This window comes from Cydia fagiglandana, chromosome 4 (genome assembly GCF_963556715.1).
Source record: "Cydia fagiglandana chromosome 4, ilCydFagi1.1, whole genome shotgun sequence".
Lineage (NCBI taxonomy): Eukaryota > Metazoa > Arthropoda > Insecta > Lepidoptera > Tortricidae > Cydia > Cydia fagiglandana.
The window spans coordinates 12,707,778-12,735,573 of NC_085935.1; the positions used below are offsets into that span (position 1 = coordinate 12,707,778).

At 37.2% G+C, this 27,796-nt stretch overlaps 1 protein-coding gene across 3 annotated transcripts in view; it reads left to right on the plus strand.

Moving 5' to 3' along the window:
- Positions 1-521: 521 nt before the first annotated feature.
- The window catches only part of LOC134663755 (homeotic protein spalt-major), a 31,261-nt gene continuing 3,986 nt past the window's right edge, over positions 522-27,796 (plus strand). Inside the window, exons 1-6 of one of the 3 annotated variants that reach the window (XM_063520235.1) lie at positions 522-751; positions 19,790-21,550; positions 22,445-22,627; positions 22,891-23,024; positions 27,002-27,097; positions 27,458-27,683. In XM_063520235.1, coding sequence (XP_063376305.1) covers positions 709-751; positions 19,790-21,550; positions 22,445-22,627; positions 22,891-23,024; positions 27,002-27,097; positions 27,458-27,683 — 2,443 coding nt within the window. In that variant the 5' untranslated portion in view covers positions 522-708. Of the gene's footprint in view, positions 943-19,789; positions 21,551-22,444; positions 22,628-22,890; positions 23,025-27,001; positions 27,098-27,457; positions 27,684-27,796 lie in introns of all 3 variants that reach the window. The other 2 variants (XM_063520233.1, XM_063520234.1) reach the window with 2 other exon arrangements.

Sequence of the window (27,796 nt, forward strand, 5' to 3'; positions counted from 1 at the left end):
AGTTCGACTTTTCTAACAATAAGTCAATAATGTGTGTGAATGTGTTATAAACAGGTAGGTTGTTGGTAGGTAACCTATTGTTGTTAGAGTTGTCACAACTTAAATAAAAGTTTAAAAAAGTTGTCTGCAAACTTTTCGAAACTTAGTTAACCGCTAAAACATTCCAGCGCGTCGATGCCAAAGAAGTCAAGATCAAACGATTTATTCAAAATACTTTTTTTGTTATGATTGACGGTCTTCAAAACAATAAATTAGATGACGTGTAGCTTTAATTAGTGTATGTGGGAGGCTTCGTGGGGCGCGAGCGTCGCCATCTAGCGGGCTCGCGCCGCCCACCGCGCGCACCGCCTCGCGGCCCCACTCGCCACATATCGCTTATGAATATGAGGCGTTATGATTATGAAAATATGCCCCGCCCCGAATATGGAATATGGAGGAGGGGGGCCCGTGCGGCGCGTGCGAATGGGCGAAGTTTGATTTATGAGCCGGGCGCGGCCCCGCCTCCTGTCATAACCGTATACCTGGTGCGCGCGCGCGCTCGCCGCCCGCCGCCCGTCGCCCGCCGCCTCGCTCAGTCGCGCTTCAGATGGCGAGTGGTGCGCTCGGCCGCACCCCGTGTCCGCCGTAGCTCCCGTACACTGCGCGACGCGCGAGTGCCGACCTCCAGCCCTGCTGCGGGGCCATGCGCCGGCTCTAGCCGCCGACACCATGCCGCGCGTGAAGCCAGCCTGCGTCCGTCGCGTCTCCATCGGTACCTAGCTCACCCACCACGCACATCACTACACAACCATCATACATTTCGGAACAGTGAATATATTTTGACGAGAAAGATTACCGTGAATACGTTTTCGTAAAGCCGACCGCGCGCGACAATGATTCAGTTAGCGACGATAAAATTCGGCATCCACCAGAAAGTGAGCACTAAAATTCGCCCTCAACGTGGTGAGTAGAGTGCAGTGAATTTCCACACTTGACAAACAAATGCGCTTACACGAGGGAAACACGCGGCCGCAGGTAGGTGCGGAACAACACAGGCTTAGTGAAGTGACAAGAAAAGTTTTTAGCGGTGAATGCAGTTTCAAAAAGTTAATGCTTTCATTTATAGCAAATTAGACTTACGTTTACCATTAATGCTTTCAAAGTTTGACAAGTTCAATCGAATTTATTTTTGAAGGTAGTTAAATATAAAAAAATATAAATACAGGTATAAAATGTGAAGTAAGAACAATAATAAATTGACTCCAACTTTAAAAGTTTGACGATCAAATTAAAAATAGTAAGTTCAGGGTACAAATGTCACAACATGAAAATGACTTTATTATTATTGCTTTATTTTGAAACTCAATTCATACGTACCTAAGTATATTGAATTTTCACAGGTTTTTCACCTGTAGAATTACCTGTTTTAATAATACATATTAATTATACAACTGGGATAATACAATGATAAGATTTCTTGGTTGGGTATCTATAGGAGTATAATGTGCAAAACTTTAAGAATACTATTTTTGATTTTTAAGAAATCTATTTATGAAATTATAAAATATATATTTTAATATTAGTGATCAAAATTAATTAACGTTATTTTAAATTACTGCTAAGCATTAATGATTAAGTAGGTGCTAATATTTAGAAAAAAGAAGTGAACTTCAAATTATTCAGGTGTGCTTATTCCTATATAAATATTTATGGCAATAGGTAGTTTTTTTAAAAATGACAATTAGTACCTGCTTAGGTATGTAAAGCAAGGCTGCTTTGTAAAATATATGGTAGTTGACACTTCACAAACTTGAGTACCTATATAGACAGTGATTAGGCTCTACATATGACAGCAGTCAAATTTTTATTATAACACCGTTACAGTCGACTTATCTTGCCAGTTTTACGAGTGCTCTATAAAATACTAAGCGGCTTTTTATCTGCCAACTATTGAAATAACGTATTCACATTCTTATGAAATATATTCACTGTTTGTTTGGTCCACTAATAAATTCGAAAAACTTGTTATTAACGTTCCGGTCCCAGCGCTTAAAATGAAACGTTGATATGCATAATGCTTCCATTTACTCGTACAACTCGATGATGAATAATTACTTTTGATATAATTTATAGACCTTCTCTAAGTAGATTAATTAGCTCTCAACTTAAATTATAAACTTAAAATATTTTAATGGTGATTGCAGCGATAAAACAAAATAATAAATAAATTTATTGTACGTGGGTTGAAAGTCGTTAGGTGCGTGTATTATATAGTCGTTATCATGGCCACAAATCAAAATAGTTTTATAGACGTACATGTTTAATATCGCAATTATTATTACTACACTCAGACACTACTATTTTCTTACAAGCATCTTCGTAGAGAAACATTGTTAAATTTTATATTACAAAACAAAAAAATAATAATTAGGATCAATTGCGTTATTCTAAGATATCATATCATCAGGTAGCCAATCATCATCCCAAGGGATTTGAACCTGTTATGATTTGAACAATATAACTGGAACAAACAACAATGCAAGTTGTTTTGTAAACTTAGTATAATGGTCGGTTTAGGCGGCGGTTGCAGGACAGTGGCCATTTTTTTTGTGCGTAATACAGCGGCCGCCGGCCTTTCGGACGCGGCGCAAAAGCGCTGTCACCGGGCACACAGCGACACCACTAATCCTTCATCTTACAAACTATTAAACGCACCGGCATCTTGCCTCAAATGAGATGGTTAATCCTCGCCGCAGCAAGGCTCGGATTACTGTGTTTTGTGTCGGTGCTCACTTTATCGCTCGCTTTCAGTGTAAACATCATAAACGTCAAAAAAATTGAACGGCTTCAAACGCGGCGGCTTATGCACCGGACATGCAATTCTTTTTTATGTTTTTTTGTAACCGCAAATTTCGGAGAACTAATAATAACAATATTGCGGTAACACTTTGGTAGTGGGTTGATACCAATCAATCCACAACTTTTCTAGTCAGTTAGGTATCTTATTATTATTATATCTAACTTCGGTTCTATTATGAATAATACAATAAAACTAGCTATATGTATAATACCTATATGTATAATATAGTTAAATTATACTGCCAAGAAGTCATGTGTTACAAATATACATAATCACTATACATTGTTTTTAATTTAGAGTGTATAAAAAAATAGCATTTCTATAAAAAAAAATAGGCTAACATGCCTGTTGGGTATTTTATCTCTATAAATAATGGAAAATAGTGAATTTAAATTTAATCAATTATTTTTTAAATCCTGAAAACGATATGGATAATAAATACATTGACACATTAATCTCATTACCGTTTCTGTTTATCCCAAATTATGGTTGACAATGACAAGCCGGAAAATTTTAAGCGTATTGTTGTCAAATTGCCAATAAATATGCTGTAGGTAGGTACTAGGTACCTACAAGTAGATATGAATAAATAAATAGGATAGGTTCTTAAAAATTCATACATGTCATGCGTTGAACATATACTGCACTAGCCTTAAATTTCAACCCAAGGGAAGTTCTAAATACCTATTTATAAAACATCCCTTTACCTAAGATCCCTTAATAGATAAAACAAGATTCGTCTCCTAACAAACTTGAGTATCACAGTGAAGAACAAGGACTTTTAATGCATTCTATTTAGTTTTGTTAATACTTGTAGGCAGAAACTTGGTAAATATTGCATTGTCATCAAATCTACATAAGCTAAAGAAACTTTCAATCAATCCGCTCTTTGGAAATGGAGTGTAATTAACGATTACTAAATACAGTACAATGATAATGACACTTGAAAAGGCGTTTTCAAGTGTCATTTTTATTGTCACTGTATTTAGTAGTAGTATATAATTATGCGATATGCGATATACCTATGTAAAACGAATAAGTAAAGCCAATACCTCTAGGTATTAGTACATACCAAAACCGACGATTTTTAGTACATATGTATTTTAGTCAAACAATTCAATGAAAAATTAAACAGCGAGTGGCATAATTATATGTAGGTATGTACCTTTAGGAATGGCGACGTGTCGTTAAACAAGTCGCTCAAAAGCTACATAATAGCCACGACCACTCTGTCAAGAGTGTAACGAAGAAGAAGATGTAACGTACACATATCCAACATTTCTTCAAAGACTAAATATCTGCCTATTAAAAGGCAATGAAGTGTTAGGCAGACCACTGTAGGTACAAAGTAGTAGGTAACATAAAAGAAAATTTGATTACAAATATAATAATATACATAATAGAAAACCAGATACACAAATAAATACCATAAATAAACAAAAACAAATATCTACATACATATACAGACTTGTACTTATGATAGTTATGATCATCCTATACAAAGGTACCTATATTATACAATAAATTTTACGTAAGGAGATGATGGTTGGTCATTGCCGAAAATTATTTGGCCGATTGTTATTTCAAACCCAATATCTCGCATACGTTGTCATTACGAGTAAGTGGCAACTTAACACAATAATTCGTATGATTTTCCAACCTAACAGTTAGCAACTGTAATAATTATATTTGGACAACAACATAAATAGACACTTTTTAAAACGGTACATTTTAGGTAGCAGAATAACTTTGTAAGTCTAATAATTACAAAAGCTACACAAAAATTTAATTTTTGCAAGTTAACATCGTACCTACAATCAAAAAGAATAGTATAGAGGGGTCCTGTCATTGTAAATTTTGTAGTCACCGTAAATTTACTGCCATCTATCGACACACGACTAAAACTGACAATGAAAACGTACAATTATCCAAAAAATGTATATATATATGGATAAATGATTTTATAATTTTTATATCATTTTGATCCATGTTCATTCACTGATATCTATGTGTTAAAATTGTTGAATATGAAACGGTGTCGTCACGCCATCTAGCCGAGCATATGCTAAAGGTGTGTGCGGCATCTATCCGACAATGACTTTTTCTTGATTTCCGAGGCACGTTTTTTCCTTAGACTTTATTCATCTTATTCGAAGTTAGGTACATATGTCTTTGCTTCAATGAAAAAAGTCGACTTCGCTCGTCGACGCACCTATCTTGTCTTGACACTGTCATAAGACTAGACGTTATTATATTAATAAATACATATTTAGACAATGAAATGGTATCACGAGTCAAGACTGTCAAGAGTATCCCTGCAATCTGCACTTTACGGCATCTGTTTGTTATCCTTACAATTAATTTCATAGACCTAGTCTTCGTCTTAATTCTTATTGTGCTTTTGTTCAACATAATAATCCCAAAAAAATCAAATGTACGTTAATTCTTGCATTGGCTCTTTCAAATTTAATTTCCACATTTAGGTAATTCACTAAAGACAAAGTTGCACTTCAATAGGTAGGTAATATTTTAAAGTTAGGTTTTACTGCGGTATCGCTAATCTCAATAATTCGTTTTATTGCCAATCCAAAACAAAAGTAGGTACTAATTAAAAAAAACCGGAAAAGTGTGAGTCGGACTCGCCCACCGAGGGTTTCGTATTTTTTAGTATTTGTTGTTATAACGGCAACAGAAATAAATACATCATCTGTGAAAATTTCAACGGTCTCACGGTTCATGAGATACAGCCTGGCGACAGACAGACGTCGGACAGACGGACAGTGGAGTATTATTAATAGGGTCCCGTTTTTATCCTTTGGGTACGAAACCCTAAAAACACGATACTAATATCCACAGCACAGGCTTTTTGAAACCCAAAAGTTATCATACGGCAACAAGCCTCATCCCAAGTATAATAAAACCGGTCAAGTGCGAGTCGGACTCGCGTTCCAAGGGTTCCGTACATAAGTCCGACTCCCTTCTTGACTGCACATTTCTAATAGGTTTTCTTGTCATCTACAGGTAAAGTACTATTGTGTATTTTTTTTTTCAATTTTTCAATTTTAGGCCCAGTAGGACAGGCAGACAGACGCATGACTGATCCTATAAGAGTGCCGTTTTTTCCTTTTAAGGTACGGAACCCTAAAAAGGTCAAGCGCGAGTCGGTCGGAAGGGTTCCGTACAACTACGCGAAAAATGGCAAAAAATCACGTTTGTTGTATGGGAGCCCCACTTAAATATTTATTTTTAGTATTTGTTGTTATAGCGGCAACAAAAATACATCATCTGTGAAAATTTCAACTGTCTAGCTATCACGGTTCATGATTTACAGCCTGGTCACAGACAGACGGACGGACAGATGGACAGCGGAGTCTTAGTAATAGGGTTCCGTTTTTACACTTAAGCTACGGAACCCTAAAAAGGAAAATAATTATAAATAAATTAAACAAAAAACGCTATAAAAATGCCCTCCAAATATTTTAATTATATGTTTCACAATATTTATTTATACTTTGTAGGTAACTTAATGACTACTCACTTCAATAGTTCATAACTCTTAATATGTATTACTTTTAATTACTTGTGTATGTTAGGCTCGAATATTGTTTATTTAAGTAAAAGATTAGGTAAACTTACTTACAGGCATAAAAAATACAATAATAGATAAATGTATAAGTGAAAACAAATAAATTAATTTTATACCGGGTGTGGCCTGTAACACGAGCAAATAATTAATACATGGATTGTACTCCTCAAACGGTGACACTTTTGTTCAACAACTACTATATCAAAGAATTATGAAGTATTTAAACTCGCTGTTTTTCATACAAAATAAATATTATCTTCAATGGACGCCATCGGCACGCCAATTCATTGTGATTGACGTTGCTTGTCACGCCTTAAACATATCAAAATTCGCAATACATTGCGTCTTAAATAGAATAAACTTTAAAGTGCATTAAAAATCAAACCACAAGTTACTTTCAAAAGTCGCTGAACAAATGTTGGTCAGTATGAGGAGTACAGCCTACAGTTTAATTTTTTGCTCATATTATAAGCCACACCCGGTATATTTAATGTTTCTTAATTGCTGTTATTTTATATTTAACACCTAGTTTTTTAAGGTAAACTTATAGGCAAGTCATCAAGATTCTATTTTTATTTTTATTAGATAAATGAATAAATAAGTATTATTTAACCTTGTAACTAATAAGCACTTAAAATCGAACGAAATTAATAATATTCAGCTAAAGTTAAATAATAGTTTCAACATCATTTTAAATCTCAGATTCCGGGCGGAAGCTATCTGGTTAACGAGTTGCTAGCGACACCTAGTAATGAGTAGCCAAACCATGACACGAAATAAAAAATATGTTGACATATGGAGGATTGAAAGATTTTTATTTAATATAGTAATTAACGTCATATTCATTTTAGAATAGATACATAATTAATTACCTAACCTACTAAATTATGAAAGTTGCTGAAGTTTATGTAGGCATGTATGTAGATCTGATCTACCTACTTATGCAATAAAATTAAACGGATTTTTAAAGTATACAAAATATTATTGAATTGAATATTAGTAAGTACACCAGCAATCGATAGTTACTTCGAATTGATAAGAAACAGGAAGTTATCAATTCGATCGTATTTTTTTTGTGCGTTCTATCTACGTCCAAAATATACCTACTTAAGTACGTAAGTTCTTACGGTTCAAGTATATATCTGACGTTCGTCACTTTAAATACCTATATTTATGATCCAGTTTAAATCTTACGGAAGCATTTTTATTAATTTAGAAAATACTTTTACTAACTTTTAACTAAACTTTACCTACTTACAAATTAGCCCGAGGTGAATCATGTATTTTGTATTAATGGTTAATAAATATATTTTTTTTATAAAAATGAAATTAAGTATTTAATTAAGCAATCCATTGTTAATGAACATAATTTAATGCTTAAATTTAACACAACCCGATAAGTCCCAAATTTATAATCTGATCAAATATTAACTCCGTCAAAAAGATTAATTTCCTATAGGTACATACGATACATCATTGGCCTTCGAGTCTATTACAGACTATACAAGCAGTGTCAATACCAATATATCCGTACACGGCGAGAAGAAGTTGATAACTCGAGATATTCTAATGAAGAAATTTGAACATAAAATAAAATTACAAATAAGGTACTAATTTCTTCAATTTTTATCCCGCCAGTTATCTTCTTCCCGGCGTGTACGGATTAGGGTTTCTGGTTTCTCGACCTTTTTAATTTCTCGAGGCACGGGAATTCTCGACCAAGATTTCTCGAGTTTCTCGAGTATCTCGAGAAATTTAGAAAGCTCCAAAAAACACCATATTATTTAATTTTCTTTTGCTTTTTTACAAATCCGACTCGTAGGAATCGTAGGTGAGATCAATAATCAAACATATGGTACATTTTTAGTCACCATAAATTGCACTTAATAGTCAAAAATACAACAAAAAAAACTATAGGTGCAGGCGTGCGCACCGGCGATGTGTTATGCTATAGTGTATTTCTTTAGGTATTCAACAAAATGTAAACAAACCACAATATGGTATTTTATTAGGCAGCAATATTAAATTTAACTCGATGTGACAAAACCTACAGAAGTTTTACTACGTAATATTAATTACTCGTACTTACTCAACGTAACAATAAAGCTGCTAAAATTGTAATATTTACAAATTGGAATATATCGGGATGATTTGATTTATCAATAGTAATCTAGTTTTGTAATACATATTTGTTATTTCACTTATTACATGGTCCTATAAGTCGTTACGAATTTTTTAAAGCGTTTTTCAATAAAAATACACTATTTGAATGTCACTAATCATGATAGTTCAAAAGTTTCAAAACATGAAAATAGGTTAAAGCTAGAACGATAGGGGACGGATCAAGGTAGTTTTTTATTTGGTTGGTAATAAGTGTTTTAAGTTAGTTCCTACCTGAAAATATAAAAAAATAATATTGTTCATATTTATTTAACTACCTAAAGAAATACATTATAGACACACCATGTGTTATAACGCGTCTTTTCTTTTTACTTATCACAAGAGATTTATTTCTCGAGTTCTCGAGGCATTGAATATTTTTTTCCCGTCTCGACTTAGGACAAATTTCTCGAGATTTCTCGCCTCGGGAATTCTCGAGCAGAAACCCTAGTACGGATATATTGGTACTGTAAGAGTAAAAACACCAGAGCACCACTTATTAACAAGATTTATTAGGGAATCACAATATGAGAGTATAGATCTGAAAATAATATGCCAAGACGCTCTCGCGTAAAACCAATCTAAGATGGACGACCACCTCTAGTGATGTGACCTTGCCGGTTATCGTAGTGATGTCAAACACCGATGAAATGACGACCCCACCGTTTAGCTCGGCCATCTTCTGACCCGACCTACGTCCCGTCAGGTCACTGTTATCAAGGCCGCCACTGAAGACTGCCGCAGCCAACGCAGTCGTAGCAAGCTGGGCCTTCACCAGGTGGCGGTAGCCTCCACCAGTTCATTACTGGTTGGCCCCTCAACTGGTGGGAGGCTAACGTGGGACAAGTCTCATGCATGTGCATAGTTGCCCTCCAATACAGCACATGTAAACAGTACAAACTCTTATTCACAAAACTTTGTAACATACATGTGAAAAGCCTCAGTTCCTTAATATAACAAGGCGTTATAATTCACCCTAGCGCCATCGACAGGCTGTGACATTAGCATACCACAATGTTGTTCAAATAATCATGATAAGGTTTCGATGATATATTAATGCGCAAATGGCACAGTTAGACCCTTTGATCACAGGTCCGGCTTGATAGCCCTAAAATTATACCGTAATAACCATCACAGTCAAAAGGTCTACTTCTGTAAATACATGAGAAAGATGCAGTTATAATTGGACAGAACTCATGAGCGCTCTTTAGCAACATTGTTAATAAATTACATAATCACCCTTAATGGCGACGTAATCAAGTAGGTACTTCATGTCACCGCTTTCTAGCATCGTGACTAATGGCATATAACCACAGATTTGATTATTGGACAAAAAGAAAACATTACCGTGTTAAAATACCACATGCAGGCTAGAATATCACTGCCATTGTAGAGGCAACGACCGTAGAAGTCAGCCCTTCACGATAAGGCTGTCACGGAGCCCATTGCACGCACTCGTTCTACTGGGCATCTTGAACTGGCACTACCTCAACGTCTACTGGATCCGGAACTGCGCCAGCGATCTCTAGAAGGTATTAGTGCAAGCAACCCTTTCAAGGTAACCTTGAGATCATCAGTCTTAAGGTCATTTAAATATCCTTTTGTAAACAAAGTCTCAAGCCAACCTCTCAAGGTCAACAACAAATAGTACGATATAGATAAAACAGTTATCGGTAGTAGAAATAATGGTCCTCTTAAGGATAATCTCATATCATATACAATGGACCGCCTCTTAAGGATAGTATTATATCACATACAGCGGTCCGCCCCTTAAGGCCTGCACTGCAGATACCAGGAACAAACTAGCCTCTTAAGGATAGTATTATATCACATACAGTGGTCCGCCCCTTTAGGCCTGCACTGCAGATACCAGGAACAAACTAACCCCTTAAGGGTAGTATTATATCACATACAGTGGTCCGCCCCTTAGGGCCTGCACTGCAGATACCAGGAAAAAACTAGCCTCTTAAGGATAGTATTATATCACATACAGTGGTCCGCCCCTTAAGACCTGCACTGCAGATACCCGGAACAAACTAGCCTCTTAAGGATAGTATTATATCACATACAGCGGTCCGCCCCTTTAGGCCTGCACTGCAGATACCAGGAACAAACTAGCCTCTTAAGGATAGTATTATATCACATACAGCGGTCCGCCCCTTGAGGCCTGCACTGCAGATACCAGGGACAAACTAGCCTCTTAAGGATAGTATTATATCACATACAGCGGTCCGCCCCTTTAGGCCTGCACTGCAGATACCAGGAACAAACTAGCCTCTTAAGGATAGTGACAAGCAACAGACCGCTCCTTTAAGCCTTTGTTGCGATTACCGGCGCCAGGAACTAGCCTCTTGAGGATAGCATCCCTTGCCAAGACAAAAGTAATAGCACTTCTTAAAGAGCACACAATAATTAAAGCTCTATAGCAGACATTGAAGCAACCGGTAGAATTATGAACCAGCCTTTAGAGTAAAATGGCTGACAGTGGGGTGGCATAAATAACATACCGCAAGCATTACCATGGTTACTACAATATTTAATCAAGCACAATGTGTTTATTTTCTAGGTTTAGTCGGCAAACCCGTTAACAAAACACATTAGTATGATAACAGTAACCCAGTTCTAAATCTGGAATAAAACAAAATCACAACTCGGTTCCTAATCCGAGAGTAAGTAATATAAATAAAATCAAAACTCTGTTCTCAATCCGAGTTTTTAATAAAAGTATAACTCAGTCTTAGTCTGAAAATATAGTCAGTTCTTAATCTGTAAACGGTACCTCAAATAACAGCATTTGCCTTCATTAGTCGGCAAACCCGCTAACAAAATACATTAATATGACAACAGTAACCCAGTTCTAAATCTGAAATAAAACAAAGTCACAACTCGGTTCCTAATCCGAGAGTAAGTAATATAAATAAAATAATAACTCAGTTCTCAATCCGAGTGTCTAATAAAATTATATCTCAGTTCTTAATCTGAGAATATACTTGTCGTCAGTTCTTAATCTGAAAACGGTACCTGAAATAGCAGCATTTGGCGTTAATATGGAAAATATAAGATAATAAGCAGTTGCTACTATGCAACCAATGTAAATGATCATGTGCAACTTGGCGTGCCTCTTCCGTGCCCCTAAATAAAGGCAACACTCTTACTATACCACGGTTGAACTACAGTAGAGCCTGAACAGAAGTTCATGTTATCGAGGTTCCTCTGTTACCCAGGTTCGCCTTACCGAGGTTTCACAAATTTGTATTTTCAACCATCATGAAAGTGTATATTGATAATGATCAATCAGCTGAATCAATGGCACATATGCTTAAACCATAAAGCTTTCAATCCCAAGACACATGGTTGATTTTCTTCAGCTGTATATGTGCATTTTATGTGTAGGTAACTCATCACATCATCTTATACCTGCACAAAACTAAATAATTTTGTTAAATGCCATGCAAGCACACATTTAAAGGTAAATGAGTTCATAACATAATAAACCACAGTTTATGCAGTTTGCAAAACAAGAAACATTATAATTATTATTGTTTATTTTTTTTTTTTTTTACTTCTGATTTATGAAACCCAGAAGCAATAAGTGTACTGTTTTATAATGCAAACAGTACCATAACACACTACAAGTTCAGACGAAAACCATTAATAACTTCAAACAGTAACTCATGATGACATGATATCCTTCGGTCAATGTTCAGCAGCAGTGAACGGGTTAAAATAGTTACTTAGAAAGCTTTAACCAAGCTATTTACCTTCGTTTAATATTCATCCATTTAACATTTAACTGACCGGTACGTTTAGAGTCCAGTAGCAATTGTATGTAAAAGACATGTACATCATGTAGACCGTCAAAGTCTATATTGACTCCTAAAAGAATTCACCTTGCTTACCATTAGCAGCAACCTGCTTTACCAATCAGCGCAATTAATATCTAATACAATATGTCCATTTTTTTTTGACAAGATTTAAACATTGGAATCTCCTGTAATCATAATTCATCAGTGCAAGTATATGATTACACCTTATGGTCAAAACTTCACCAGCAATCAAGTTTTGTTATAAGGAAATGCATCTGAAAAATACTGTTAGAACACAAATGATTTCATTGTCAATAACTCAAACACTTGACAATATCATGCCAATAAAATTTTCATTAGTTTGGTAAGTCTGTTTAAATATATGTCTTTGGTTAATTTTATAACATGACATTTTGTGAAAAATATTTGCAATTTCAACTTAAACCAACATCCCCATGAACAAAACAACAATCACAACATGTCAACACACTATATGTTGTATGCAATGGTTGGATAGACCTTTTATTCATAAATTCATAATCTATATTTATTATGTACAGACAGAAATTATCCTTGTTAATTTTTTTGACACTTCTACTGAGATACTACCTTATAATATATATCAGTTTGTCTCCAACTTAATATGAATTGTAAGGATGTATGAGGTTATATGAGATATGGAACATCTTTTTAAATATTCAGCCCGAGGAGGCTCCGGAAACATGGAGCGAATAAACTTGTCACAGACAATACTAACCAGCTATAAAATAGATGCCAATCATTCCTTTTGCTTATTCACAAAGCGCATTTTACCAACCCACAGTCCATGTAACACATACTAACCATTAGTATGCATGTAAAACATGAACAATCATTTTTTTTTCAAATAAATACCTCATTTTCCATGGCATCAGAGATTAGTCACTTATCAACATTTTCTGCATATAATGAATTACTTGAACATAATATACCTGGCATCCATAACCAACTAACTTTGAAATATTATCCATGTCCGGGTTCATTATAGAGGTCTGAGCTGATAACTGCTCTAGTGCCTTCAACGGTATGGTAATTCACTTCAAGAATCATTGCTGTCAAATTTCTGGAAATTACACAACTCAAAAACATACTAACAAAGCATTATTTCAGTTGCAATAAGCACACACACACACACATATGTGAAACAACAATTCACTTTCCTTATCGGTTTGTGTTTTTGAAAACTTGGAATCTATTTTAATTTGACTGTAAAGGGAAAGTATTAAGTAGCGCTTATTGTTAATTGTGAAAGCATAACATCACCATACACATAGTATCAATCAAGGCTAAATTTATATTACCAAAATTGTTTTGTATGACTTTTACTTGAATTTACTTCTCACACCGGAATACAACTCTTAGAAAATGATTATAGCATTGTGTTAATGTGTCAGGTGTATATAATCACATTATGTTATGTATCTGAAAGCACATGAATCACAAAAATAACACAACATATAAGAGAGGCAGTGAATATTTACCACTTTGGCCCCGGAGCATTCTTAGGTGTTGGATCAACGACTGCTTACCTGAGTCAACTTTAATTCTTACTTTGTAATCCCAAGGATTTATTTTATTATACATTACACCATACTGTCAGTCTATGTCTTGTAACCTTCTGCTGTGAATATTGTAATCTCCATCATCATCATTCATCATCATCTTGGAGCTGTATTACACTGTCCATATGTGTTTTTTTTTAGACAGTCATGATGCAACGTAAACACATACACTGCAACATAACTGCAATGGGCATCTGAAAGTAAACACAAACACAACACAAGGAAAAGATAGGCGGCAGTAGCCTAGTAGGTTCGTTTAGTTAGGTTAGTTTTGTAAGTTTATCCTTGTAGGTCCCAGACGGTAAGACATTGTATATTTTAATCCCTAACTGATGAGTGGTGTTGATGCGTTTACTCATTACAATCAGAGTAATTATTTTATATAACGATAACGTTCACAACAATGAAACAAGGAATGACTTTTCCGACAAATCATATCATAGTAGGCGAGGAATCACTATCCCACTTCTGAAGCTGTAAGAGTAAAAACACCAGAGCACCACTTATTAACAAGATTTATTAGGGAATCACAATATGAGAGTATAGATCTGAAAATAATATGCCAAGACGCTCTCGCGTAAAACCAATCTAAGATGGACGACCACCTCTAGTGATGTGACCTTGCCGGTTATCGTAGTGATGTCAAACACCGATGAAATGACGACCCCACCGTTTAGTACCATTGTTAAAATATAAGCTGTTCTTATTAGAATTTATGTTTTCAATAAAATAATGTTTACCTCAGCCTGAAAAACCTATTACCTATATACCTACTATCCAATAGGTACAATTGTTGTAGTTGAAACTATGTTAGTGCGATATATTTAGGTACACCGGGTCCATATTGGGTTGCATAATAATTTATTGTCCTAATGTAATGTTACGCATAAAACTCATTTCGCATAATTGCTATTGTGCTGGAAATATTACTTCAATACAACCTATGCAAAATATTTTAGAAAATACTTTCTGTTTCAGCTGGAGAAAAAAATATGCGAAAAGAGTTTTATGCGTAACATTACATTATGACAATAAATTATTATGCGACGAGATAGGATCCCCAGGTACACCTCCTGTAATAGTCAATTTTAAGCTCGTAAGTTCCGGTGTACTTGTGCAAAATTTGCAATTATGATTGAATAGTCTACGTACTTTTTTATTATAACTAGATATTACTACAATATTAATATTTCCTTGTTTGTAGGCAACACAAGGGTCACTGCGGTATTTGCGTGGCTTGTAAATTGAAATTTTGTTGTCTTCTAATATTTCTTTAAACTTCTTTCTCCCAACACAGCATACGAAAAAATAATTCAATCGACTCTTTTACATATATTCTGGTACTTATTATTTTCCTTTGAAAAGACATGAATAATTAATAATGTATTTGTCTGATGTTTACTGCTTTTTTTTTCATTTATTATCTAAGTTTGTGTTACAATATTAAACACGACACGATATTGCCTAGCTGAGTTGAAAATAAACCATTTGTATTTAAGATATTGACTCTGCCTGTGAAGGCGATGGCGCTGGGTTCGAATCGGGTCCATATTGGGTCGCATAATAATTGATTGTCCTAATGTAATGTTACGCATAAAACTCATTTCGCATTATTGTTATTGTGCTGGAAATATTAACATTTCTGAAAAATTATAACACAAACCATTTGCAATGCAAAATATTTTCGAAAATACTTTCTGTTTCAGTTGGAGAAAAAATATGCGAAAAGAGATTTATGCATACATTATGACAATCAATTATTATGCGATGAGACCTTATTAGGACCCCGTTCGAATCCCAGTAAGGGCATTTATTTGTGTGATGACACAAATATTTGTTTCTGAGTCATGGCTTGGTCATGGTTGTATGTAAATATTTATATATTATATATATCGTTGTCTGAGTACTCACAACACAAGCCTTCTTGAGCTTACTGTTGGACTTAGTCAATCTGTGTAAGAATGTCCTATAATATAACATGATTTTTTTTTCTTTAAGTAATGCATAAATGCACTACATGTTCATGTTATAAAGTACATTGCGCTAACTTTATTTTTTTTTTTATCAGAGAAAAATCAAAATTACATAATTTTTTGATCCAAAAGCATCGGTAAACCAGAATGGTTTGTCTCGATACTCCATTCCGCAGTACTTAAATAAGTAAATATACAATAGGCAAAACATGTTTCTATTTTTTATGTAATTTTTCATTCACTTGTTACCTTTAAAACTGCCAACAACTTGTAACGAAAACTCACAAAACTCAATTATTTGTACACACACGTAATAACATACGGTAGACTGGATACTGGATTGTTATAAGAAAATTCCGCCATGTGTCGTAACAGGCACGGTCTGGGAACATAGCATCGACTCCAACTTGTACAAAAATTATCGCTATGTGCGAGGAACTACATATCGGGCGCAAGCGCATCTAATCATTTTTCAATAAACTTGTAGAAAATATCGCTATGTGTCAAGAATGACATAGCGAGCGCACGTCTGTAATTGCTGTTGAAGTAAGCTAATGTAGTTATGTGATTTATTCCAGTTAGCGATTATAGGAAGAGCATTCATTGTATGGGCATCACATACCTACATTTGTTAAATCCTTAAATAGTGAAATAAGCTCAACGCTGTTTTTGGAGCATATGCGTATGGAAATAAGGTTCAAAATGGCATTAAAACCTAAAAATCGTCAAAAATCACATAGCGACTTTTGTAGGCACAGCGACGAAATACAAATTAAATTTGAGTTTTGAACTTTTGTACCTATAAATAAAAGAAAGTAAAAAATCCAAAAGTGCTAAAAATTAGCTTGGGTTTTAAGAGAATAACCTTAGGTCACCATACTTTGTAAATGTTACAAACAACCGGTTAGCTATCAGAGACACTAAAGTATAACTAACTAAGTATCCGTAGGTACTTATTAGAAGTTGCCTCTGCAGTCATTTTAGGCTAACAAGACGCTAAAATTTCCAATTAATGGCGTCTTATAAGATCATTTCAACATTCCTTTAAGTAGCTTTATAACGTGCCTACCACCCATAATTTTTTTAACTCCAGCTATATACCTACAATACACTACAGGTTTGTAAATAAAATAGCACTTGACTTTCAACCTGAAATGTTTCATCGTGATGACCGCTGTCAAAAAAGCTTTTCTGCTTACTCGTTCAATGCTGGTTATCGACCACAACGTTTTATTAAGTATTAACAGTTCAAAGCTTCTTTGTAAGCTAGTAGACGGGAAATCGTACCACTTCGCAGCTAATCAAACTGATAGTTGTTTAGTGAGTAATACCTACTTATTAGTTTGACTATTTTTTTTCACATTTCCACACTATCTGAAAGCAACAAATTAATATAAACATGCAAAGCCTTTGCAAAATCGAACGCAAAAAATATATAAAAAAACTTGATTTAAAATTAGATCCGAATAGTCCCAATTATTTATTCCTAAAGTAAAAAATAATTCAGAAGAGTTTGTGCAGAAAAATAAGAGTCGTGGAATGTATGGGGCCTAATACATTCCACGACTCTTCTCTTTCCGAACAGACTCTACCTATATAACTATACCTACCTATAGTTGAAATTTGACAACGACATAACACGAAAACAGGAAGCTTTATCAACAACTAGCGATCCGCCAGGGTTCGTATAGGTTACCTGTATTCATACGATTACATGTATGAATCATACAATGTAACTTGTACGATTACATGTACATAAAACCTTAACAAATTATACACCTAGGTAAACCTTCCTCTAGAATCACTCTATTGACAGGTGGAAACCGCTAAAAATCCATTCCGTAGTTTTTGGGATTATCGCGAACATACATACCTATATTCACACACAGACAGACGCGACGCGGGATTTTGTTTTATAAGGAGTAGTGGTTAGGTTACCTTCTGCTAAAATACTAACGTTTCCTTTGATTATGATTCTTGCGGGATCCTATCTCATCGCATAATAATTGATTGTCATAATGTAATGTTACGCATTTTAAATCTCTTTTCGCATATTTTTTCTCCAGCTGAAACAGAAAGTATTTTCGAAAATATTTTGCATAGGTTGTGTAGAATAGGGTAGGTTAGGTTAGGTTTGTGTTTCAGAAATGTTAATATTTCCAGCACAATAACAATTATGCGAAATGAGTTTTATGCGTAACATTACATTAGGACAATCAATTATTATGCGACTCAATATGGACCCGATTCTTACACATACAATTTAGTCCTTTTTGCGTCAGAGGAAAAATCAGAACATATTCGCAGGAACCACTCGAAAAGCGTCCCCAACACTGACGCTTGAGTCTTAACCAATGTCAGTCACTGTCACAGCTTGCGGGGAGAACAGCGCCAACTTGGGACGCTGCTTGGCTAGCCGTAGCTAATCACGAACTTGTGTGTTTGGCATAAATATTTACTTATTTTGATCCGATTTACCACAAAAACTTGTGTCTGGCAGTCGTCGTAGTAGTTACCGAACAATGTTTATAGGTCCTTAATCTTTTACGTAGGTAAGTACATAGTACAGTCGCCATCAGTTATATCGGAGCGGCCAAGGCGCTCACAAATATCTGAGCACGCCGCTATTGTCAAGGTGTTAGAGTGCTTGTTCAGACATTGTGAACACCTCGGCCGCTCAGATATATCTGATGGCGACTGTACATACACGTAATATAATAATATATTCATTATAAAGGTCGTACCTACTCATAAAAGCAAGACTTTGAAACGAAGTTATCTTAAACTAAATAAAACCTACCAAAACAAATATTAAAATAAGCAGTATATGATTATTATTTATAAGTTTACTAGCTACTGACCGGAAATTTTATGCAAAAAATCTACAAGCACCTACTTAATTTTTATAGACAAGTAACTCCTTATTTTACAAATGCTTAATAAGAGGATTGATAATCCTTACTGAATAGAGGTATAGCAAAAACCTACTCGATATGGTATGGATCGACAGTGACGGACACTCGGACGGGTTGAATGCAGATGAATACCTGGGTAGACACCTAATTATAGACCAACCCGTGACAGCTGAAATATACGCGGTTTTAAACTTTCATGTTTTTAGAAATAAATATTGATAGGTTTAAAGCGTCGGTCAGTCAATTTAATTTAAACGCCTTTGAAAATTGTAGCACATTGTTGATACAAATATAGATCAGAAAAGGAACGCTGACCGCACCGCCTATTTTATAATGTTTGTCCGAATACTTAAATATAAGTACCTAACCTACCTACTAAGAAGATATTTTGTAATACATACTTTTAGATTGAAACAAACGTTTAGAACCAAAAACAAAAAAAAAATCCTCGTTTAATTATTATTTATTCCTGCAATACGATACAACTTAAAACCATATAAACGGATCATTTCGAATGCTCGTAAAGGGTTCAAATTCAAAATGTTAGAATGTAATATTTTATTCATTAGGTATTCTATGTAATCTTATCCTTTAAATAAATTATTACATTCAATATAATTATACTTTTACATATGTATGTAGTTTGCTCTAAACGTGATGAGTATCAAAAAAAGTAATGATTACCTATTTTAGTTTTCGCGGTACCTAAAGAGTAATAGTAATTTATTGAGCGATTTCATGACGACACTGACATAACATTAGGAATAAATAACATTAACATAGGTAGGAATTTAGGTGAAATACTACAATTAGAATAAAATAGACAGGAACATCGACACATACACACCTATATACACAATACAAAACTAAAAAAAAAATCGATAGGTAATGAAGTCTTCTTTGTTTTAGGTGAAAGTTCCGGTTCGTGTTCGGAAGAAGAAATTAACAATGTCATACCAGAAGAAGCGAGAGATAGAACAGAGGCGCACATGTGCCCGCGCTGCCAGGAGCAGTTCGATAATCTGCACGAGTTCCTGCACCACAAACGAGTGTGCGATGAGAAGGCGCTACAGATGGGCGAGGAACGAATGCACTCCGACCCTGAGGAGATGGTCGTATCAGGGGACGAAGAAATGGATGAACCTAACAAAAGATTAGAACAAGTGCGAAGGCATCGACAAGATGCAGAAAATAATAACAGCCTCGAAGAAGGAGAAGCAGAAGTGCCTGAGGCCGACGTGCCGCCGGTGGGCCTACCTTTCCCGGCTGCCGGACACGTGACGCTCGAAGCGCTCCAAAACACGAAAGTCGCTGTAGCGCAATTTGCCGCCACAGCGATGGCGAACAATGCCGACAATGAAGCGGCGCTACACGAACTTGCCGTCCTACAAAGTACACTTTTCACGCTACAACATCAACAAGTTTTTCAACTACAGTTGATACGACAACTGCAAAACCAACTGTCGCTAACACGACACAGAGATGATGACGGAAGCCCGCCGCCAAATGACGAACCGATCGTGCCTGCGCCTGCCGCTCGATCACCGTCGCCGCCTCGTCCGCCACGGGAGCCAACACCTCCTGTACCCATGCCTCCTACTAGCCAAAGTTTACCGTCTACGCACGCGCATCTTATTCCTAAGACAGAGCAAATCTCCATTCCAAAAATCCCAACCTCTACGCCACCTATGATGTCCCACCCACCCTACAGTTCCATATCATCCTCTTTAGCATCTTCGATCATAACGAATAATGATCCACCACCATCCCTCAACGAACCAAATACGCTTGAAATGCTACAAAAGCGCGCCCAAGAAGTACTCGATAACGCATCACAAGGTCTACTGGCGAATAACCTTGCAGACGAATTAGCATTTCGTAAATCTGGAAAGATGTCGCCCTACGACGGAAAAAGTGGAGGGCGAAACGAACCTTTCTTCAAACATCGCTGCCGATACTGCGGGAAAGTCTTTGGAAGCGATTCAGCGCTACAAATCCACATCCGGTCCCATACAGGTGAACGACCTTTTAAATGTAATGTATGTGGATCCCGATTCACAACTAAAGGGAATCTTAAAGTCCATTTCCAAAGACATACTGCGAAGTTTCCACATGTCAAGATGAACCCTAACCCGATACCAGAACATTTGGACAAATATCACCCTCCGTTATTAGCGCAACTGTCGCCAGGACCCATCCCGGGTATGCCGCCCCATCCACTTCAGTTCCCTCCAGGCGCACCTGCACCTTTCCCACCAGGCTTGCCGTTGTACAGACCACCGCACCACGATCTACTGCCTCCACGTCCACTGGGAGACAAACCTCTACCGCCTCATCCACTATTCGCAATGCGTGAAGAACAAGATGCTCCGGCTGATCTCAGTAAACCATCTGCGCCGAGCCCTTCCCGATCTGCACCCGAAATGTTCAAATCTGAGCCCCAGGATGAAGAGAGCCAACGGGATTCTAGTTTCGAAGAATCAGAACGCGTATCACCCAAGCGAGAACCAGAAGAGAACGATGCTACTCAGGAGGCTGAACATGACCGATATCCCTCAACGTCGCCTTACGATGACTGCAGCATGGACTCAAAATACAGCAATGAAGACCAAATCGGCAGAGAAAGTCCGCATGTGAAGCCCGATCCAGATCAACCGGAAAACTTATCAAGTAAGAATTCATCGATATCTGGGCCAATTTCAATAGCAACGGGACTACGTACATTTCCCACTTTTCCTTTGTTTCCCAACTCCCCGCCTAGCAGTATTTCTTCAGGTAGTTTAACTCCATTCCACTCCTCCGTCCATGGCATCGTTGACGTGGATCTAGCTCGCGATCCTTTGTATTATAATTCGCTTTTACCACGTCCGGGTAGCAACGACAACTCGTGGGAAAACTTGATAGAGATAACAAAAACGTCAGAAACAACAAAATTACAACAGTTGGTAGATAACATAGATAACAAAGTATCCGATCCTAATGAATGCATAGTATGCCATCGTGTTCTATCTTGCAAAAGCGCTTTACAAATGCATTATCGAACACATACAGGCGAACGGCCGTTCCGGTGCAAATTGTGCGGTCGCGCTTTTACCACTAAAGGCAACTTAAAGACGCATATGGGCGTTCATCGTATTAGACCTCCCACTCAAATGTTACATCAATGTCCGGTTTGTCACAAGAAGTTTTCAGATCCTTCTATTTTACACCAACATATACGCCTACACACTGGTGAGCGTACAGGCAATCAATACGATCAGATCCGCAATGTTGAAATTAACGGATACGCACCAATGAGCAATGGATTAGACACCATGGACTTTCCTTCGTACCGTGTCCCTCAGCCCCTATTCCCTACTCCGTCCACTCCCGGCGACCGACGGGCGGACTCCCGCGGGACCGACGATGAGAGCGGCCGGGACGAGCGCGAGCCCGCTAATAGGGAGTTCGACGACGACTCAGATACGAAGGATCGTCGAACTTCGCCGCTCTCCGTCTGCGCCTCGGCGTCCGAATGCGAAGTAAAAACCATCACCACAACGGCTTCCCTCCCATCGGCGACAGGTTCGGAGAGCGGGCGGAGCGCGCGGGCTTCGCCGCCGTCGCCGACGCTGTCCTGCCTGTCCACGCCGCCGCCGCGGCTGCCGCTGCACTCGCCGCTGCCTTCGCCGCCGGCCCCCCTCGCGGCGCTTGGTGCTCTCGGAGGATCGCCCTTCAGCCCGCTCGGACTCGCTTTTCCTCCCGCAGGTATGCGCTAAGCGGGAACCTATGTTTTCGTCCGCCCCGGTCGTCCGCACGTCCATTCCCCTCGATTCATTCATCCTCCGCCTGCCAACTAACGAAAGATCGCTTGCCGGGCGCTCGAATACACGCTGATTGTAATTATACAGTTATCTAACTCTAGAAGATGTTGAATCACTACAACTACAGTGTAATCGTGCGTTCCGATTTAAATACAGTGTGGCATTGTGTAAATACTCGTATTGTAAAGAGGAATTGTCTGTGTACAGTGCGCGGCAACACAACGTGTAACATCTGCTACAAGACTTTCGCCTGCAACTCAGCCCTGGAGATACATTATCGAAGCCACACCAAAGAGCGCCCTTTTAAATGCACTGTTTGCGATCGCGGCTTTTCAACAAAGGTTAGTGAATTATCAACCTTATTGCTTTATGTATTTATTCTGATTTCTGTCCCATAATACTCCTCCATATTACCATCATTTCTGTTAACACGATATTGAGTGGACCCGAGTATTACAGGTAGTATATATAGGTACCTACTTAATTATCGCTTATAAAATATTACAATTGTTTATTTAATAATCAGATAAGAGGACACACGACACCGATCGAGTATTCTTGGCCAGCGGCCAGTCCATATCTTATTGTAACACAAATAGCGACATATGCGCGTTTACGTTTCCACTAATTTTCTGCAGACCTACATCTGCATAAACCTCATTGACAATAAAATTGTTGGCTCGCAAAATAAATTGTTTTACGGCGTGTAAATAAATAGGCGGCGGCTATTTTGAGCGTAAAGTTAAGCTTGTAACAATCGTGATTGTTGTAACGTAAATAGATGTAAATAGTTCGAGTCCAATAGATAGTCGTGTCAAGTGATCGGAGCATCGAACTCCAAGTTAGCTGTCGAGGAGACAAGTTGCCCGAACGCCGAGGAAGTTCTTGCGCCGGTTTCATTTCAGGAAAGTTTCAGTGCATTAATTTTGCAAGCTGTAATTACAAGTCGCTAGTCGTCGCCTCTAGTTCGCATTAGTTTCGGCCGTTGTCTTCGCGCATCCGAGCCGACGCGACTTGCCGACTTGCGAGTAATTGACGACCAACTTGCCAAACTTGTAGGCTCGCTTGATCCGATTTAATCAAAACTGCACTGATGCCTTCCTGTCAGACGCCGACTCACATTAGTCCATACAAAAATTTACGTTGGTACTTAGAATAAGAAAATAGTACCAACAATACTAAAACTTGTTGAGTAACACAATTTTTTACAAAGTCTAAACCTGTAAACGCAATTTAAATAAGAAGCTGAATTTAAGTAGAAGACCGAAGGTATATTTAAAACTAATAAATAACTTATCGCACATAGGACGCGGGAAATATTTAATACAGTGTCCGATAATACCATCTTATGCTAAACGAATTAATTAAATTGTTATATTAATAATAAATAAAGGCTGTAAGGATCACGTTTATGGCGATTCTGGTTTATACCCGGTTCAGCCAATATTTCAAGAGGCAGGGACACTGCGCGCTGCGCCCGCGCCGCCCGAGTCGCTTCGCGAGGCGCGACACAAAAATGATAACTCATAAAAACAACGTCACGGAAAACGATCGGAATATTAATTCACGTCGTAAAATATTTATTGCTTATAAATCCTTGAGCCTTTACCTACGCTTCTCGTCATAAAAAGATTATTTATGCTCGACAAAGTAACATTTTTCATATATTACCAAAAGTTTTTGGTCTTATCAATAAAATATAATTTTATTTTTATTTATGACGGCGCCGCAAGTTATAAGTTTAAAGACCTCGCTAATGCAATCGTAGGTATGACGTTTTATAAATTGTGTTGCCCTATTTTTATAGGTTGTGTGGCATTTATTTGTTAATAATGTATGTCCGAAACTGCCTACGAAAGGTGTAATTTCGAAATAAACGTAAGAATAATTAACGCGTCGGCAGTGATCTGCAGTTTCAGATAATTTCCGACAAGTTGTAATAAACATACATTACGCTCACTTCAAGAGTATAAATTCTTTGTCCCTGCTTGTAATTTTAATCGTGATCGTGAACATTCTTGAATTGCTAAAGAGAAAGTCCCGAGTTGCCTTTAGTTCAGCACGTCGGCGTCCACATCTATCTACACCTATTCAAATGATATACGACTAGAACTGAAACTAATATAATAACCTGAGAAATACCTACTTATCAATAATCAGGCAATTTTATAATTATGTTATACAGAGCATTTTACCCGCTAAGCTATTTCTGCTGCTGACTGTACGAAATAAATGTGACATCAAACCTAAAATATTGGTAGGTATAATTCATTAAATTTAAGTTGTTTTAAAACCAAATTAAAATACATTTGTGAAGACTAAAAATGATACATTTTGATGTTGCGCTTATTATAAATAATTAAATATTTTCTTGTATAAGGTGTTTACAAATACAATAGGTAACTACTTTTTACAACTATATAATATAAAACATGATACCTAGTAACAGTTAAATAATAAAAAAATGCCCTAAATCCTGGTCGATCGATAGGGTGCCCAGAAGGCTGGCCGCATTGCGAAATATTAGCCAGCCCTTTTGTCACCGGCCCAGGGTGTCAACCCCAAACGCCGCAAATATGTAGCTTACTTACTCTGTCTTATGATAAAATTTTAATAATACTACCTTACGAAGGCGATAACGCGACCATAAACAGTGTACTGGTAGATAGGTTGTTTTGGCGGAAGACCTTATGCTTTTTATATGCCGGCTCTAAAAGGGCCCTTACGCGTATCAAGAACAAGTACTTTACCCGCGATAAAGAGACCTAAAAAGTATCAAATCAAATTAATCCGAAATATAAGTATAGGTAGTTACTTATTCTAACTCTTATTTAGTCAGATATGTTGGTACCTACAGTACTCTACCAACACTAACCATAATGTTCTTGCATTATCACCATTGAAACATGCGCAATGAAAAGCTGGGAATGCTAGCAAACGCAGCGAATGGATACATTGGATTGGAATACGGGGACTATCCGTGCCGTTTACATGCACATTTGAAATTACAATAAGTCGACACCCACCGCCACCTAACGAAAGTTCACGAGTCAAACATTTTATCGAATATTGAAATCTTGTTACCTACACGGTAGCATTGCGCGTGTGTTCGTAGCGGTGCAGTATAATAGGGTATTTGACTGTATTTAAAATAAATTATTTTACACCATGCATGAAATAAAGCAACAGAAGATTAATAGAGAAACGTAGACAGCAGTTCTTTTTAGAGACAATTTCTATTTTAGAACCCGTATAAAACTATAAAGTGTAGGTAATTTCATTGTGACGTCACATGCTAGTGTTTCATATAAATTCCATAGTCGTTTTCACAGTTTGAAAAAAGAAACTGATTTGACTGGTAGTCAAATACTTACCCTATTTATACCCATTTTCATATACCTATGTATGTACATGCGTTAGTTGAATGTTTAGTGCCCGCTAACCGCTAACAAAATCCAGTTAAAGATTAAAATACCCCATGTGAAATGAAAAATAATATCATCACCGACACCAAGATTATCAACGAATTATAAAGACGATTTGTATAATATAATATAAATTCCGAAAAGAAGTAAATATTAAGGTATATATAATAAATATGTGCATAAAATAATTATAGGTATTTAACTCAATGTCAGGTTATCAACAAATTCATCATCATAGGAATCACCTACTTAATATATGATATTTAAAATCGATAGAGCTATAAAAGAAGTAGGTAGGTCACAAGATTCTTTTTCTATTTGAATAAAACAAACAAGCCAACAAACACATTATCTTATTTCATTATACATTTTTAGCCGACTTTTTCTAGTTCGTTGGCCACTTGTAGCGCCATCTAGCGTGGAGTAGCAAATTTAAAGCATTGTTCTTGGTCTTTCGTTTAGCAAATAACTTTTCGATAAGACTATAAATTAGTTACTGATGTTTTGGAATTAAAATGTTGTGTCTTGGCTTGATTTTAGGCGATTAACTTTTGAAGTTTTGAATCGTTTTAATAGACGGTGCAACACGAAACATTTAAGTAGTCCCAAATATGCGCGCGTCCAATCTATATGTTTATACTCTAAAGCCCTATTTAGACGGTTCAAGAACTTGCATGCGATTTTCGTTACATTGCGGTCTTTGATCGATCGACTGAATTCATTATACTCTGTAGTTAGCAAAATGTATCGAATATTGCATGCAAGTTCTGTAACCATCTGAATGAGGCTTAACTCTGCTCCTTTGGGCATGTAGTGTACCAACTTAAATTGTTTGTCCCCCATTTAACGGTGTGCGAGTGTGTGTGTAATGTTGCGTGTCTTTGTGGTTCCAGAGCAGTGGCGGCGGTTGTCGGTGTGGTAGGCGCCCGCGCGCCCCTCGCCCGCCGCACGCCACTGCTTTGGATCTCTGGAACGCCTTCGTTTATCCGGTATGGGTGATTGACGCCTGAGCGTGTCACGCAGATCTCGTGTCATAGCTAAACTTTTTAAAACTATTCCTATACCTTTGAACTTACATAGAACAGTTTGAGATATGCTACGACACGGCGTTCTGTTTTTAATTAATTCAAAAGCTTGCTTGGTACTAGAATGGCTGTGACCTTTAAGCAGTGCTTCATGTGTCTATACTAACTGTTCATTTATTAAACTTTAATAATTCAACTGCTCTGACTGTTAAGACCTCTTTACAATTACGTAAATATACATTCTAAAGGCACTATATTAATCCGCACAAGCTTCTCGGTCTGACTGCTTATTCCTATTTTCTAACTTTATATGTATTTGTCCAGGGCAACATGAAGCAGCACATGCTAACGCACAAGATCCGAGATATGCCACCATCGTTCGAAAAGGGGATGTCGGGACCGCCGGGGCCGCCGAGCGAGGAGCGCGACGCGAGCCCGGAGCGCCGGTCTTCGCCCGACAAGCTGGAGTTGAAACGGTCTCCCCCGGCGCACCCGCCAATGTCGCACGTCCCGCCTATCGACATGCCGCCGATGCCCAAGCGACCTAGCGGTTAGTTGATACTGTTTTTTTTTTTGCTTTGCCTTACTAAAATCTTCGTAAAATCGAAGCACGAGTATCCATGATCCAACAATTTTTTTTATAGAACATATGACATGGTTTCA